The sequence below is a fragment of the Macaca nemestrina genome, chromosome 17 (assembly GCF_043159975.1).
Source record: "Macaca nemestrina isolate mMacNem1 chromosome 17, mMacNem.hap1, whole genome shotgun sequence".
NCBI classification, from domain to species: Eukaryota; Metazoa; Chordata; class Mammalia; order Primates; family Cercopithecidae; genus Macaca; species Macaca nemestrina.
In genome coordinates this window covers 85,955,162-85,970,935 of record NC_092141.1, presented here as the reverse complement: position 1 = coordinate 85,970,935, position 15,774 = coordinate 85,955,162, and the positions used below count along the sequence as shown (strand labels likewise).

The following is a 15,774-nucleotide window of genomic DNA, read 5'->3' as shown; positions in this document are numbered from 1 at the left end:
GGTAGGGCTGGCCTGTGTATGTGGGGGAGGTGGCATATGGGAAATCTCTGTACTTTCCACCCAACTTTGCTGTGAACATAAAACTGCTAAAAAAAAAAAAGTCTTTTTTTTTTTTTTTTTTTTTGAGACAGGGTCTCACTGTCACTCAGGCTAGAGTGCAGTGGTGCAGCACAATCACAGTTCACTGTAGCCTGGACCTCCCGGGCTCAAGTGATCAAGGGATCCTCCCACTTCAGCCTCCGAGTAGCTGGGACCACAGGCACTTGCCACCACACTAGCTAATTTTTAAATAATTTTTGTAGGCTGGGTGCAGTGGGTCATGCCTGTAATTCCAGCACTTTGGGAGGCCGAGGCGGGTGGATCACCTAAGGTCAGTAGTTCGAAACCAGTCTGGTTAACATGGCAAAACCCTGTCTCTACTAAAAATACAAAAAATTAGCTGGGCGTGGTGGCAGGTGCCTGTAATCCTAGCAATCTCAGCTACTCGGGAGGCTGAGGCAGGAGAATTGCTCAAACCCAGGAGGCGGAGGTTGCAGCGAGCCGAGATCCCACCACTGTACTCCAGCCTGGGTGACAGAGTGAGACTCCATCTCAAAAAAATAAAAATAATAACAATTTTTGTAGAGATGGGTTCTTGCCATGTTGCTTGAACTCCTGGGCTTAAGTGATCCTTCTACCTCAGATTCTCCCACTTTGGCCTCCCAAAATGCTGAGAAAACAGGCGTGAGCCACTGTACCTGGCTTTTTTTTGTTTGTTTGTTTTCTAAATAGGTTCAGTTCCTAAAAGAAGGCCTTGGCCAGGTTTCTGAGCGCTACCCCCCTCCTGCTGGACAAGACCATGGAAAATGCCTGGCTCAGCTATCTTTTTCTCAGCCTCTTTTAAGCAGCATAGCAGAGAGGGACAGAAGCAGAGACAGAGAGGGACTGAGATCTGGGCTTTTCCTCCAGCTGCACGATATGGACCAGGCATCTGGTCTCTTTGGGCCTCCATCTGTAAAATGAGGGGACAGGAGGAATTCTGATGGCGTAGCTTGAGCAGATTTGGTTGTATGAGGACTCTTACCTGGCATTACATGCTGGAACAAGGAAATGGCCATAGTGACTGTTAATTAAAAACTGGCATCAAGTTATTGGTACTCTCATGTTTGAAATACCTTCTAGAACCTGCTTGGTCTAGACCAGCTGTTCTCAAAGTGTGGGCCCTTGCCCCCTGTAGCAGCAGCAGCACCCAGAGTTTTTTTTGTTTGTTTTTGTTTTTGTTTAGACAGATGAGGTCTGTGTTATCCAGGCTGGTCTCCAACTCAAGCATCGGGCTCCCAAGTGCTGGGATTACAGGTGTGAGCCACCATGCCTGGCTTTTTTTTTTTTTTTTTTGAGATAAGGTCTTGCTCTGTTGCCCAGGCTACAGTGCAGTGGCACAATCATGGCTCACTGCAGCCTCAAACTCCTAGGCTCAAGCCATCCTCCCACCTCAGCCTCCTGAGTAGCTGGGAACACAGGTGCATGCCACCAACCTTGGCTTTCTTTTCTTTTTCTTTTTTTTTTTTTTTTTGGTAGAAACAAGGTCTCATTATGTTGCCCAGGCTGGTCTCAAACTCCTGGGCTCAAGCAATCCTCCCACCCACCTGGAGCTTATTAAAGACTCAAATCCCAGGGTCCAACCCCAGACCTGCTGAATCAGAAACTCTGCAGGTGGGGCCCAGCAACCTGTGTTTCAGTAAGCTCAGGAATCAGGTGACTCTGATGCATGCCAAAATTTGAGAACCACTGGCCTGGAACAGGGTGTGTCAAGCTTGGCGCTGCTGACGCTCCAGGCCAGATCTTCCTGTGTCGTGGGGCTGTCCTGTGCACTGGAGGATGCTGCCAGCATCCTTGGACTCTACCCCACTGGAGGCTAATAGCATGCTACCCCTGCCTCAAGTCACAACAATCCAAAACAGTGCCAGCTGTCCTCCAGGGAACAAAACTGCCCCAGTGGAGAACTCTTGGCTGGAAGGAAGGCCCTGATTGTGCAGCGACTCAAATATAGGATCACATAAAACCGGGAGCGAAGGCTGGGCACGGTAGCTCATGCTTGCAATCCCAGAACTTTGGGAGGCTGAGGCGGGTGGATCACCTGAGGTCAGGAGTTTGAGACCAGCCTGGCCAACATGGTGAAACCCTGTCTCTATTAAATACAAAAATTAGCCGGGTGGTAGCGGGCACCTGTAGTCCCAGCTACTCAGGAGGCTGAGGCAGGAGAATTGCTTGAACCCAGGAGGCGGAGGTTGCAGTGAGGTATGATTATGCCACTGCACTCCAGCCTAGGTGACAGAGCGAGACTCCGTCTCAAAAAAACAAAAAGCCTGGAGCAAAGACCATGCATGCAGGGTCACCATGCCAGGCTGTCACTCTATCCAGCCATTTGCTCCTCACCACGACTTGAAAATGATCCCCATTTTATAGCAAATCTCACCTCTCTGCTTACAAGCTGTGTGACCTTGGGCAAGTTACTTGAACTCTCTGTGCCTCTTGCTGTAAAGTGGAAATATTAATACAACAGCACTTACCTGCTAGGGTAGCTGAGTGCATGAAATGACAACTCAAGCATGGGACAAACTCTCAGCCCAGTGCCTCAGGCAGTAAACACTGGATCATTTTCTCATGATGTGGCTCAGGCTCTTATCAAAATGGATTTGTGTTCTCTGGCCTCACGCTGCCACTGTCACAGCCAGCTGGAGGTAGGCGGAGGCCAGCCTGAGGTGAACATGACTGAGTTCGCCACTGCTTGTCAGGGTGCCTGCAGTCACAGCTCTGGGGCAGCTAAGAGACCCTGGGTCTCTGCCATCAGCAGGGACTTCCTTTGGGCGGCTTGAAGCAGACAGCACCCAGCTCCGCAGGCCTAGCGCCCCATGTGCCCCAACTGACACGGAGCAGAGCCCGGGGACCCGGGCCATCTGCCCTCCACCCTGGGCGAGCTCTGGATGCCACAGGAAGATGAGAATCAGCACAGTTCCTCTTCTGCATCTCACATCCCAATAAAATATTTATTATTTCAAGAAATAAATCTTTAAAAAAAGAGAGAAAAAGAGTGTCTCTATTGCTTTCCCCCACAGGTTAGTCCTTGGGAACCAATGAGTTTTTTTTGCCATCGTGGTTTCTGCGGCTGCAGGGGCCAGCCATGTCTGGAGGGGACTCCCATGGGAAGTGTCCAGCCTCGCCCCTCCACCAACTCTCAGCATCCCGGGGCTGCCTCCTGGGAAGGGCGGAGGAGCAGGCCTAGGTTGGTGGGTGGGAGCAGGATTATAAAACTGGGTGGGTGGCAGTGTTCTGAAGGCCTGACCCGCTGAGGCAGGCGGGGCTCTGGGCATGGGGGGAGGAACAGGGGGCATCCCGGGGCAGGCATGCCACTCGGAGAAGGACGGCTAGATCTGGAGGCCGTTTGAGGCCGGAGGAAGCTGGAGGTAGGGATGAGGACTCAGCACTGATGGGCTGGGAGGTTATCTGGGGTAAGCACACAGGGCAACTGGAAACTGGGCAGGGCGTACCATGGGGCTAAGGCTCCATCCCAAGCCCTCGTCTGCAAAAGATGCTGGGGAGTTGGGGAGTCAGCACCTGTGGAAGTGCCTGGTGCATGAAGGCCACCCCCGGGCGGGGGTCCCAGGGCCCATTCTCTGAGGCTGGGGTGGAAACCTGCCCCTTGGAGGGGGTAGGGATTGAGGCTTTGGAACAAATCCACCGTCTGGAGTCAGTCACAGGTCATGCCGGGATGGGTTTTGGGAGAAGCCCAGAGTGAAAAGGGTTGGAACAAGCAGGAGAGAGAAACAATTCAACTAGGGTTTGGGTGGTTCCTGCACCCCCAACTGTGGTCCTCAAGTGTAGAAGGAGGGTGGGGGAATCGGGAAATCGGGAGGGAAGGGGCTAAGGGGAGGCACAAACAGGACTCCTCAGCTTAGCCTTCTCCCAGCCCCCTGCCCCTCTGTCCACATCCCAAACACCAGTGGGCCCTGTGTGCCTGGCTTCCCTCTTAGGAGGAGGGCGAGCCCCCAGTTTCCCTGCCTGGAGCAGGTACCACCCAGGCCTGCTCTCCAGGGCCATGGGGAGGGCCCCTCCTTGGACCCTTCAGGGGCCACAGGGCAGTCTGGTCCCTGCTCCTCTCCCTTGCAAGTCTAGAGGCCCCATCCTGGGCCCAAGAATGACTGGGCCCCTTTCACCATCTGGCCCAGATCTGGCCTTGCACAAAGCCAGGGGCCTCCGACCACCTGCTCCTGGGCCATGAGGACTCTGAGTAGTCCGACATCTTCTTGGCCATGATGCTGCCGTGAGTCCCCAGGAGAGAACCAGGAGCCTGCCTGGGAGGTCCCAGGGGCTCAGCGTGCTGCCTCCTCCTATTCCTGTGCACGGCTCTCCTCTGCCAGCTTCCTGGCTAAGGAAGGAAGCTCCGGCCTGGAGGGGTTGCAAGAAGGACAAGCAGCCGGAGCTCAGAACCTGCTGGTGCTTTCTCCTGTGGCAGGAGAGAGCCAGCATGGGTGCCAGGCAGGGCGGCAGAGGTGGACTCACAGACAGCCCTGGCACAAGGCCACCTGGCCTTTGCGGAAGTCGCGGCACGGGCAGAGCCGGCGGTACTTGGTGTTGGAGCCGGCACAGCTGAAGAGAAGAGGGTCCTTCTGCAGGTAGCACTCCTGGCCGGGCTGGGCGAAGGCCGGGTACAGGTGGTTCATCTCCGATTCGGTGCTGTCACAGGGCACCTGCAGCCTGGCAGGCACCGCACAGCACCGTCACTCAGCGTTGGTCACTTGGGCAGAAGGGCTGGGGCAGGGTAGGGGCTGCCCCGAGCCTAGACACGCCTGCCCCACTTCTCTGGCCCATCCCCATCCCAGACTGGGTAAGGAGATGTGTTATGGCTCCTTTATCCCACGTGCTACCCAGGGACCCCTGGAGAAGAGAGGGGCCTGGCCTGGAGGGGCTGGGGACCCAGGCAGCCCCAGTAGGAGGAGCACCCGGGACAGTTTTCATGGTCTGGGATAGGACAATGCCCAAATAGGATGTGTAGGCGGCTGAGTGGGTGGAAGACGGCAGGCACTGGAAGGAGCTTTCCCTGGTAGTTTAGGGCTTGGCCAAGAGTAGGGCAGCAGTGACCTGGATAATGGCCTGGAGGATCCCTTCTGGATCCTTCCTGACTCATTGGAAAGCATTAAATCCCCCCGACTGGCAGGGCTGAGGGCCGGTTCTAGGTGTGAGAGCTCTCAGTGAGCCCGGCTGGGCCAGTGAGGATAGGGGCTGGGTGGGGGGCACACTCACTTGAGGAAGGCGTCCTGGCTGTTGAGGAAGGGGAAGAAGGAGGGCTCACAGATCAACCCGTGGTCCAGGCAGGTGTCGGTGCAGGCCCTCCCAGGTGTGGCCAGCCAGGCCCGCAGGGAGTGTGCAGGGGGCCAGGCCGCAGGGGCCAAGCTGGCGTTCTGAGCCCACTCGAGGTGGGTGGCATTGGGGGCCAGGACAAAGGGGCTCTGCGAGGTGTGGGCCCCTGGCAGGGCAGGGCCTGGAGCTACACAGAAGTCCTACAAGAAGGAGAGCAGTGTTAGGGCGGGGAAATGTGACCCAGGTGTGCCTGGGAGACACCTGAAGGTGTGGCCCTGCCGTGCCAGTATGAGCCACCACTATTGGGCGCTTACTGAATACCGGGTAGCTTTACCTGCATTATTTCATTTACTTCTCATGGACACTCATGTCTCCAGATCGCTTACAGGAATTATAGAGGTTCAGAGGTCACAGCACCTGCCCAGGGCCTTGGGGTTGGATGGCAGAACAGCACTTGGATTCAGGGCCCTCTGCATCCTGTCTGCCCTGGAGCAGCCTCGACGCTCAGGTCAGGCTGGGGTTTCTACTCTGGGGCCCACGAGCCCTGCCCTCCATGGGGACATGGCCCCAGGCTGGCCGTGAGGCTCTCCCTGCAGGGTTCAACTCCAGGGGCCGGAGGGCCCCACGAATGCCTTCCTGTGAGTTTCCTGTCTGGGTTCAGTCCTGGGTTCTGGCCACGGCCCTGACCCTCACCCTGTCACCTGAACACGCTCTCCCTTCTGGGGGCCTCGGTATTCCCATCTGTAAAGGGACAGGGGAGAACCAGACTCTCCCGGCCCCTAACACTGGTGGGGCCAACAAGATGGAAAGGGAGGCCACGCGCTATCCGTGGAAATTTCTCACAGCCATACAGCCACCTGCCCCAGGGCCCCCGAGCCCAAGGCCCACCCCAGGCATCACCCTGGAGACCTGGAACCTGCAGAGCCGCGCTCCATCTGGGCCACCGGCAGCCCTCACGGTGGCTTAGACCCACCAGGATGCAGTGGGGGGCCAGGACTCCCCAGGAATAGGGCACATCCTCCTTCTCACCCACTACTTCCAGGCACTCTGAGCACCCATGGGAGGAGAAAGGAGTGTACTCCTGGGACAGCTGCCTGCCCGGGTGCTCCCTTGGGGGGCTGAGGTAGCCGAGCTTTCGAAACCGTGGGGCTGTCCTTGGTTTCTCAGGGCAGAGATCCCAATCTCCTGTTCCAGTCTCACTGCCATCCTTAGCGGGTGGGTGGGGAGTCCGGGGATCTTCACTTCCCAGTTACCAAATCCCAATCGGTTACCAGACTTTCCAACCACTGTTTTCTAAGAATGAAAGTCTTTGTGTTTCTGTTAGTGCCATGGAGCTCAGCTCTAAAGTTGGGCCCCGGGCAGGGGTGCCCCGAGCAGTGCTGCTTTCTACACCCGCAGTCAGGCCTGCCTGTCTCCAGCCCTGAGGGAACTCTGGGAAAACAGACTGGACAGGCTGGAGGAGGGAGCAGGGAGCTGGATGACTTCACGGGTGCAGGTCCCTGGGCAGACAATGAAGCTGGCTCAGCCCCCTCCTCTGGTCTGACGGGATCTGGGGCAGAGACCAGAGGGCTCACTGACCTGGTGCTGGATATAGGCGTGGATCCGCTCCAGCATCCCCTCGCAGGTGTACTCATAGGGTAGGTAGGGGTCTACCTGTGGGAGGGACGGGAAGACACATAGCGTGGGAGGAGGCCCAGCTGTTGGGGGCCCTGCCATGCTCAGCCTTGGGAGTGGAGGACTGGTGGGCTCTCATATCCTGTGCCATGCCCAGGGAGGTGACCACCCCATCCACCTGGCCCTTCCGCCCAGCTCAGAGTCCCTGTTCCCCGCATACCCTCCAGTATGAGACCCTCCAGGACTCAGGCCCAGGACCCACGAGGCCCAGCCTCATCCCTCCCCGCCCCTCCCAGGTCCTGGTCCCAACTGCACTGGGGATAAAGCTCATACTCTGTCCCCTCCTGGGCTTTGACACCTCCTCTTCCCACAGCCCACCCACCCTCTCAGGCATCACCGGCTCCAGGGAGCTTTCCCTGAACCCCACCCCCACTCCTGTTACAGGAACACTTTCCGTGGTGGCCCCCAGCACCCCAGACTTCCCCCAGCACAGAATGAGCCCCTGTGTTGTCTCCTGTTTATTCCTCATGTCTCTCGTGAACTTATGAACCCCTTGAGGGTGGGGACTACGGCTTGTTCACTTTGAATCCCCGGTGCCTGGCACAGTACCTGGCATACAGTGGGTGCTCAGGAAATAGCCATGGAATGAAAAGGCATCCCCAGCTCTGCCTGTATCCTGCCCAAGACATGGGACGTTCATGCAGAGGAACATAGGGACATCTCCCAGTCGGCGGGAATGAGATGACATTTGCAAAGTACCCTGCCCCCACAGGCACAAACCCCCAAACAGAGACCACGGGCTGTCTGTCTAAATATCTAATAGTCATCCAGGCACGGTGGCTCACACCTGTAATCCCAGCACTTTGGGAGGCCGAGGCGGGCGGATTGCCTGAGGTCAGGAGTTCGAGACCAGCCTGGCCAACATGGTGAAACCCGGCTCCACTGAAACTACAAAAAAAATTAGCTGGGCATGGTGGCAGGTGCCTGTAATCCCAGCTACTTAGGAGTCTGAGGCAGGAGAATCGCTTGAACCTGGGAGGCAGAGGTTGCAGTGAGCCGAGACTGTACTAGTGAAACCCCAGCCTGGGTGACAACGAGACTCTGTCTCAAAAATAAATAAATAAATATCTAATAGTCACACAGCAACCTGTCGTGTGGGCAGATGCATGGAGTAATTGGGGTCCAAGAAGCCAGGGAAATGGAGGGAAGAGGTGACAGAGGAGTAAGGGGGTACTCTTGCCTCCCCCCACTTCTTAATCAACCAACCCCTTCCTGTTCCATTAACCTTCTCAGGCCCAGCGCGGCGCACTGTGGGGGAGATCACCTACCTGGAAGGGCAGGGGCAGCGGTCAGGACCCAGGAAGGAGCCATCCCAGACTCAGAGAAAGGTCTGTTTTAGCCTTCAACCTCCCCACCCCAACATGTCTAGTGGCACCTGACCTGGCCCAGCCCATCTCCTAATGAGGCCACTTTCCTGTCTTTAGCCAGTGGGTGAAATCTAACTGTTTGATTCAAGCCTGCAACCACCTCCTTTCTTCCTCATTGGCGTTGGGTGGTGCTAGAAAGTGCAATTGTGCCAAGCTCTGTCTTGCTTCCTGTGTTTCTTAGGAGACCGTCCTGGGGCCTCTGGCCAAGGGGACATTCCTGACACTCAAGGGTCCCAGGGAAGCAGCAGTCACCAATGTCCTTGAAGCCGGACATTGCCCCAGCACTGACTTCCCCCGGCACTGTGCACGGGTATTCTTAACACTGGGGCAACTTCGAAGTCCTGGAGAATCTGCAGGTCCCATCCTCAGCCCAGCCTTGAAGCCCCATGCTCTGCACAGCCCTGTCCCGACCTGCTCTCGTTCCCAAGCTGATGGCCCAAGAAGACCCTGGCAACCAGTTGCTGCCCCAGCTGGTTCCCTAAATACTCATAACAAAGCCCTGGGAGCCTCTGAGCCCCACACACTTCTGGGGGTCTTGCAGGGACAAGGCTTCACTCCCAGGTTATAAATAAAACTCCCCAGAGAAGAGCTTTCCCCTCCAAGTGCCGCTCCCCCTCTCCGTGACAGCAGATCTCTGAGTTACTCTCGCTCCTGTGTCTGAAGCTCTTGTCATAAGGTAATTCAAAGGTCCCTGTGTGAAGCGAACACTCACAGCCAGGGATGACATTCTGCCTGCCACGAATCTCCTGCCGGAGGAGCCAGCCTGCCTGGCCTAGAAATCACCCCCATTAGATCTAATTACAGGTGCGCACCCTCATCAGTCTTGACAGAGTGACAGGTGCTGGTCCTGCCTGGGAACTGCTGGCCTGCGGGAATAACAGCAGGGAGGGGTGCGGCGGAGGCCGGTGTTGGCATCACCTTGAATGGCCTTGCTGTGGACACAGAGATGCCCACAGGCAAAGCCGGGGAGGTGCAGAGACACAGAAGGGGTGCCGGGCCCTGGTTTTCCATGGCTGTCAGGCCGGGGGCTGGCTAGGCTGTGTGTTAGATCTCCCTCTTCTCACCTCCTCTTCTCACCTCTTTCTCCCCATCCTGGCCGCTCCTCCCTCCCTTTCCCTGTAAAAGGCCACAGGACTGGCTGAACAAGCCACTCCCCCTGATGGCGGCCCTCATTTGCTCTCAGCCTCCACCAGCTGGCCCTAAACCTGTTTTCTAAAATAGAATTATTAGGCCGGGCATGGTGGCTCACGCCTGTAATCCTTGCACTTTTGGAGGCCGAGGCGGGCGGATCGCTTGTGCCCAGGAGTTCGAGACTGGCCTGGGCAACAAAGTGAGACACCCCCCCCACCCCATCTCTATTCAAATAATATAAAAAGAATATTTTAAAAAAATAATAAAATGGGATTATTAGAATTACCCAGAGTTCTTATTTAAAATGCAGATTCCCACGCAAAGCTGGGTCCTATTAAATGGGAAGGTGCGGGATGGACTCGAGAATCTGCATTTAAGCCCCTCCCCTGGGTGACTCTTGGGCACATGAACGTTTTTGACTTGCTGTGAGGTAAGACGGGGTGAACTGTTATGCGGAGGGGTGGGGCCCACAGAAAGGAGGGGCCTGAAGGCAGAGGGGCCTCGGCTGGTTTGGGGCCCGGCACAAGTCTCAGCTGGTCGGATTTGCAATACCTTGCTTCCTTAATCCCTTTGTAATTGTTATTTTTTAATTAATTAACAAAATTAAACAGATGTTCATGTAAAAAAAAAGAAATCAAACAGGAAAGCAATGAAAGGGAAGTTTCCTCTCACCCCAGACACTCAGTCCTTCCCCCAGTTGTCAATTTCTTATGTGTCCAACCAGAAATACCTGTGACTATCCCAGCACCTTCATGCACACAGCCCTCCCCTGACCCTGCTTTCTGGGCCTCCAGGAGGCAAGTTATCCACAGGGTGGAGTGTCTTCCTCATTCAGCTCAACAATGAGTCTTGGAGGTTGGGCCAACCCTGCTCCCCACATTGGAAAAGTCTATGTAGTCCTCCTCCCCAGCCTTGCTCAAGCCCCTCTGTAGGAGAAGCCTTGGAGGATTGGTTTGCAATGGGAGGGGAGAGGGAGGAGAGCAGAGGCAGGTGGGTGGAGAAGTGGGGAGAAGGAGCAGGAGGAGACTGTGGGGTGGGAGGAGCCCCCTTCACTACCTGTGCACCTTGCTGCCAGCTTCCCCATGCAGTGGGCTGGGGTTGGTCAGTTTCCAGCAGTAAAATTAATCAGTTAACCCCCTTCAATCTTCTTTCCTATGCACTGAGGTCCCTACCTAAGGCCTCCTTCCTGGCACTGGTACTTCTAGCCCCATTTAAGCCTATGAACTGGTACCAGTCAAATACCTGGCCCTCTTCCTAGGGCGTGGCCAGGGGGCCAAGTTCCTATTGGTCTTTTTAAAAATTTTTTGAGATGGAGTCTTGCTCTGACACACAAGCTGGAGTGCAGTGGTATGATCTTGGCTCACTGTAACCTGTACCTCCCAGGTTCAAGCGATTCTCCTGCCTCAGCCTCCTGAGTGGTTAGGATCACAGTTGTGTGCCACCACACCTGTCTAAATTTTTTTTTTTTTTGTATTTTTAGTAGAGATGGGGTTTCACCATGTTGGCCAGGCTGGTCTCGAACTCCTGGCCTCAAGTGATCCGCCCACTTCAGCCTCCCAAAGTGCAGAGATTACAGGTGTGAGCCCCTGTACCTGGCCTCTATTTGTTTGTGCTCTATAAGGCCTTGCCAGAACTTAAGCCACCAGCCCAGGACAGGGGACAACACTGGGTTGAGAGCTAGCAAGGGAGCTTTTTATCCCTCCTCACTCTGTCTAGGCTGGTGCTTTGCTAGGACCCAGCATTACAAGGTCACACAACCTCTCCCTGCAGCAGGACCATCAGCGCCCCACCCTCAGTCACCTGTGACTCCACCTCAGGGCTGTCTCTGGCCTGCTGAGCCCATCCATGTGCAGGTCAAAAGTGTCAGGAACTGGCATCCCAGGCGCCACCCTCAGCCACAGATGGATGGGAAGAGGAGGATACCTACCCTAGCCTCCTTCTCCTCGGGCAGGACAGCTCTGGGATGTGACCTACCCCATCTCACAGAGGCCCCCGTGGTGATGAGCTCCAGGTGCCACCTGCTGATACCCACCCTGCCTCACCTGGCACCTCCATCCCTGCTTCCTGGGGTTGCCTCCCAAATAAGCTACTGCTGAAATTCCTGTTTTCATGTTACTTCCTGGAGGAATCCAATCTCAGACAGCCCCTGACTTTGAGAAACCTGCCATGTTGGCCAGGCTGCTCTCAAACTCCTGGCCTCAAGTGATCTGCCCGCCTCAGCCTCCCAAAGTGCTGGATTACAGGCATGAGCCACCATGCCTGGCCTGGAGCGATTATTTTTGCTCAGCCTGAGGTCTGAGCCTCCCCAGAATGAAGGAATCAGCCAAGCACAAGGCATGCTCAAAAGCCACAAACATGCCCACTGTGGAGATGAGCATCAGGCACAAGCCCCTCCTCACTCTCACCCAGCCCACACATGTGAACCTACACACACCAGCACCCACGTTCGCTGGAGACCCAGGGTGTTCTACCCCCTTGCTACTCAAAGCGTTGCCCTGCATTTAACAGATGGTCTGTGTGCACATTATATTTTGAAATGTGCTGGGTAAAGGCTGCAAACCCACACCTGCAGCAGTTTAAAGAACCTCCACACATTCATCGTGAAAACACTCACTTAGCACCTGGCCCTCAAAAGTGCTCCATAAACAATTCGAGATCCAGGGCTCTCGAATCCATGTAAGGTTGTGCAGGTTGCTCACTGCACAAAGGCATTTCCCCACACATTACACCCGAGTAGATGAATGGGGGCCCCCATTCCACTCCCCAGTCCACATGCCGGGGCTCAGAGCTGTGTCTGACCAGGGGAGGGATGGACACCTTTGTCAACCCAGGCCTGCAAGTCTGAACTCACCCAGAGGGGCACCGTTTTCTAATCAGAGTAAAGACCAGCAGTGTGGACTAGTGGTGGTCTGGACGGCATGTAGCTGCTCTCACCTGAGTTCTCATGATGGCCTTGATGGCTGCTTCGAACTCCTCTGAGTTGTTGTAGTCGACTGTCCACACGTGGGGCTTGCCGATGAAGTTCTCCGCGTAGGGATGCTGGGAGAACACCTGGCAAGGGTACAGAGATCGCAGCTGCCCCTGTGCCTGCCAGTGGGGCAGGGACAAAGGAAGGTACCCCATCCACTTGTCCTATCTCCTTTTGCCCCAAATCTCAGTCTGCCTCTTCCAGGACCTGCAGGGGTCTCTGTCCTGGCCTCTCCTGATTGGGGACCAGGATGCTTTTCACTCACCTCTCTGGAGGTGGGCTTGCCTCGGAAGAACTCGTGGTTGAGTGAGCTGTGGGGTGGGCTGAAGCGGGACTGCAGGAAGATGCAGCCATTGGCGATGGCCTCCAGGGGGGCGGGGCCCTCGTAGGGGAAGCCAAACCCGATGAAGAGCTGCAAAGTCAAGAGGCACACGGTAGTTAGGAAGCGCTGCACCGCACAGCCCGGTCAGCCCCAGGATGCCGGGGACAAGGTTAGGCTTCAGGATATTCACAGGAGGCAGCTGGGCCAGAAAAGCCAGCCCAGAACATCTTGTGCCACGGGCAAGCACTTCCCCTCTCTGGGCCTCAGTTTCCCCATTTGTGAAATAAGGGGTCTAATTAGCTATTATCAATAGTCTCTTCTTGCTCTATCAGGCTATGATTTATGATTCTGGAGGGAGGAAGAGAAGAGCAAGGGTTTCAAGCCGAGAAAGGTGCAGGCCCGCACCTACAAGAGACCTCCAGGAACCTCACTCACTTACCCCAAAAACATTTATTCAGCACCTAACTTGTGCGAGGCTATTCACAATAGCAAAGACATGGAACCGACGCAGGTGCCCATCAACGGTGGCTTACATAAAGAAAATATGGTACATAAACACCATAAAATACTATGCAGACATTTAAACAAAGAACAACATCATGTCCTTTTCAGCAATATGGATACAGCAGGAAGCCAATATCCTAAGTGAATTAAAGCAGGAACAGGAACCAAATACCGCATATTCTCACTTATAAGTGGGAGCTAAACATTGGGTACTCATGGGCATAAAGATGGCAGCAACAGGCACTGGGGACTCCTGGAGTGGGGAGGAGGAAGGGGTAAAGACTGAAGAATTAACTGCTGGGTACTACGCTCACTACCTGGGTGACAAGATCCTTCATATCCCAAACCTCAGCATTATGCAATATACCCAGGTAACAAGCCTGCATATGTACCCCTTAAACCTAAACTAAAAGTTGAATTTTTTTTTTTTTTTTTTTTTTTTTGAGATGGAGTGTTGCTCTGTCACTGGGCTGGAGTATGGTGGCATGATCTCAGCTCACTGTAACCTCTGCCTCCTGGGTTCAAGCAATTCCCCTGCCTCACCCTCCTGAGTAGCTGGGACTATAGGCACATGCCACCACGCCCAGCTAACTTTTTTTTTTTTTCTGGATTTTAGTAGAGACAGGGTTTCATCATGTTGGCCAGGACAGTCTCGATCTCCTAACCTCATGATCCACCCACCTCGGCCTCCCAAAGTGCTGGGATTACAGGCGTGAACCACCGTGCCTGGCCAAAATTATTATTTTTTAAGTAACCTGCGCTAGGAGTGCACAGGGCTGGCCTGGAAGGCACTTAATAAATGATTCTGAATCCAAGGCTGTTCTGTGAGGTTGTTCAGGTTATTCACTGCACACGAGCATCTCCACTGCCCCCAACACACACACACACATATACACACACACACACACCCCCAAGATGCTTTGGGAAAGAAGCTATGGTGAGATCAAGAGAGGGCCTGGGGTCAGGTGCAGTGGCTCACATCCATAATCCCAACGCTTTGAGAGGCCGAGGTGGTAGGGTCGCTTGAGCCCAGGAGTTTGACACCAGCCTGGGTAACGTAGGAAGACACCATCTCTACAAAAAATTTAAACATTAGCCAGGTGTGGTGGTGTATGCCAACAGTCCCAGCCACTCAGGAGGCGGAGGTGAGGGGACTGTGTGAGCCTAGGAGTATAAGGTTGCAGTGAGCCCTGATTGCACCACTGCACTCCAGCGTGGGTGACAGAGCAAGACCCTGTCTCATAAAAAAGAGGGTGGGGGTGCCTAGAAGCTGGCTGAAGACTCTCCAGCCTCAGCTGATACTCCAGGGTCCAGTCGGGTTTTGTCCACTGTGTCAATTGCTGCTCCAGGAGTACAGCTCAGGGACCCCAGAAGCAGTCACTCAGGACTCGTGGCTCAATGGCATTCTAGCCAGCACCCCTCTCTCCACCCACCCAACCACCCCAGCTCAGTGTCTCCAAAAGTTAGACCTGACCCAGGAGTCCATTTGGCTGGCCTGGTACTGCAAGGGGGCGGATGGGCAGCACAACTCTACTTTCCTATCACTGAGCCACAGCTCTGCTGCTCTGCTGGCCCTGCTCAGGTCCCTTTCTCTATAGGGCCTCTCCTGCCTGGTGGGCACCCATATCTCTGCCCCCGGGCTCTGGCCAGATGGGGGGCTCAGGACAGTAGAGCATGCTGGGTTATGTCCACATGTGGAAGGGGCCTGAGTGATGGTGGCAGGCCTGGCAGGCATGGGTAGTGACCTCAGTGTCTGCAGCTGGCACGTGTGAGAATGGTGTGGGGGATGGGTGCTCACTTTGGCCTTGCGCAGCAGCTGCTGAAACTCAGGTTGTGGTAAGAGGCCATGGTTCTTCACAAAGGCTGGCACCTCAGGGGGCCGCTGGCTCTCGTAGTACACAGTGCCATGGATTTCCATGTATTTGTTCAGGATGCCCAGGAACTTCTCCTTCCCCTGGAAAAAGAAGAGGAGGAGATGGGAACCTCATGCAAACCACAGAAGGCAAAGTCGGTGGAGGAAATCCCCTTGGTCTGGAAGTCAGAAGATGTGGACCCAGTCTCAGGTTGGCCATTAACTGGCTGTGGGACACTGGGAAAGGCCCCTCCCCTGTCTGGCCCTCGAAATCTACGAGTTGCAGAGACTGGACTGGAGCAGAGGCTTCGGGATTACTTTTAGCCATGAAACTGTTTTCTTTCCAAAGGAACCCTATGGGGACCAACATTTAAATGGATTCACATGGTGCCACTTGGCCTCCACTGAACCCCTAATGACCTCTAAGCTCCTCTGAGGAAATGTAGAGCTCTCTGTAGTCCATTCATCCATCTCTCTCTCTCACCCATCCCATCCATCCTATCCATCCATCTACCCAACCACCATCCATCCATCCATCCATCCATCCATTTGTCCATCCGTCCATCACTCTATGCATCCACCCACCCATCCATCCATTCACCCATCCATCCCTCTCACC

The 15,774-nt window shown here is 55.0% G+C and overlaps 1 protein-coding gene across 5 annotated transcripts in view; it reads right to left on the bottom strand.

Moving 5' to 3' along the window:
• Positions 1-3,007: 3,007 nt before the first annotated feature.
• The window catches only part of LOC105469217 (alpha-1,6-mannosylglycoprotein 6-beta-N-acetylglucosaminyltransferase B), an 80,295-nt gene continuing 67,528 nt past the window's right edge, over positions 3,008-15,774 (bottom strand). For 3 of the 5 annotated variants that reach the window (XM_071083631.1, XM_071083633.1, XM_071083632.1), the window contains 7 exons: positions 15,102-15,257; positions 12,743-12,889; positions 12,444-12,560; positions 6,916-6,990; positions 5,281-5,537; positions 4,540-4,734; positions 3,008-4,425 (listed from right to left, as the gene is read on the bottom strand). In XM_071083631.1, the coding sequence (XP_070939732.1) occupies positions 4,368-4,425; positions 4,540-4,734; positions 5,281-5,537; positions 6,916-6,990; positions 12,444-12,560; positions 12,743-12,889; positions 15,102-15,257 (1,005 nt within the window). In that variant the 3' untranslated portion in view covers positions 3,008-4,367. Of the gene's footprint in view, positions 4,735-5,280; positions 5,538-6,915; positions 6,991-12,443; positions 12,561-12,742; positions 12,890-15,101; positions 15,258-15,774 lie in introns of all 5 variants that reach the window. The other 2 variants (XM_011720000.3, XM_011719998.3) reach the window with 1 other exon arrangement.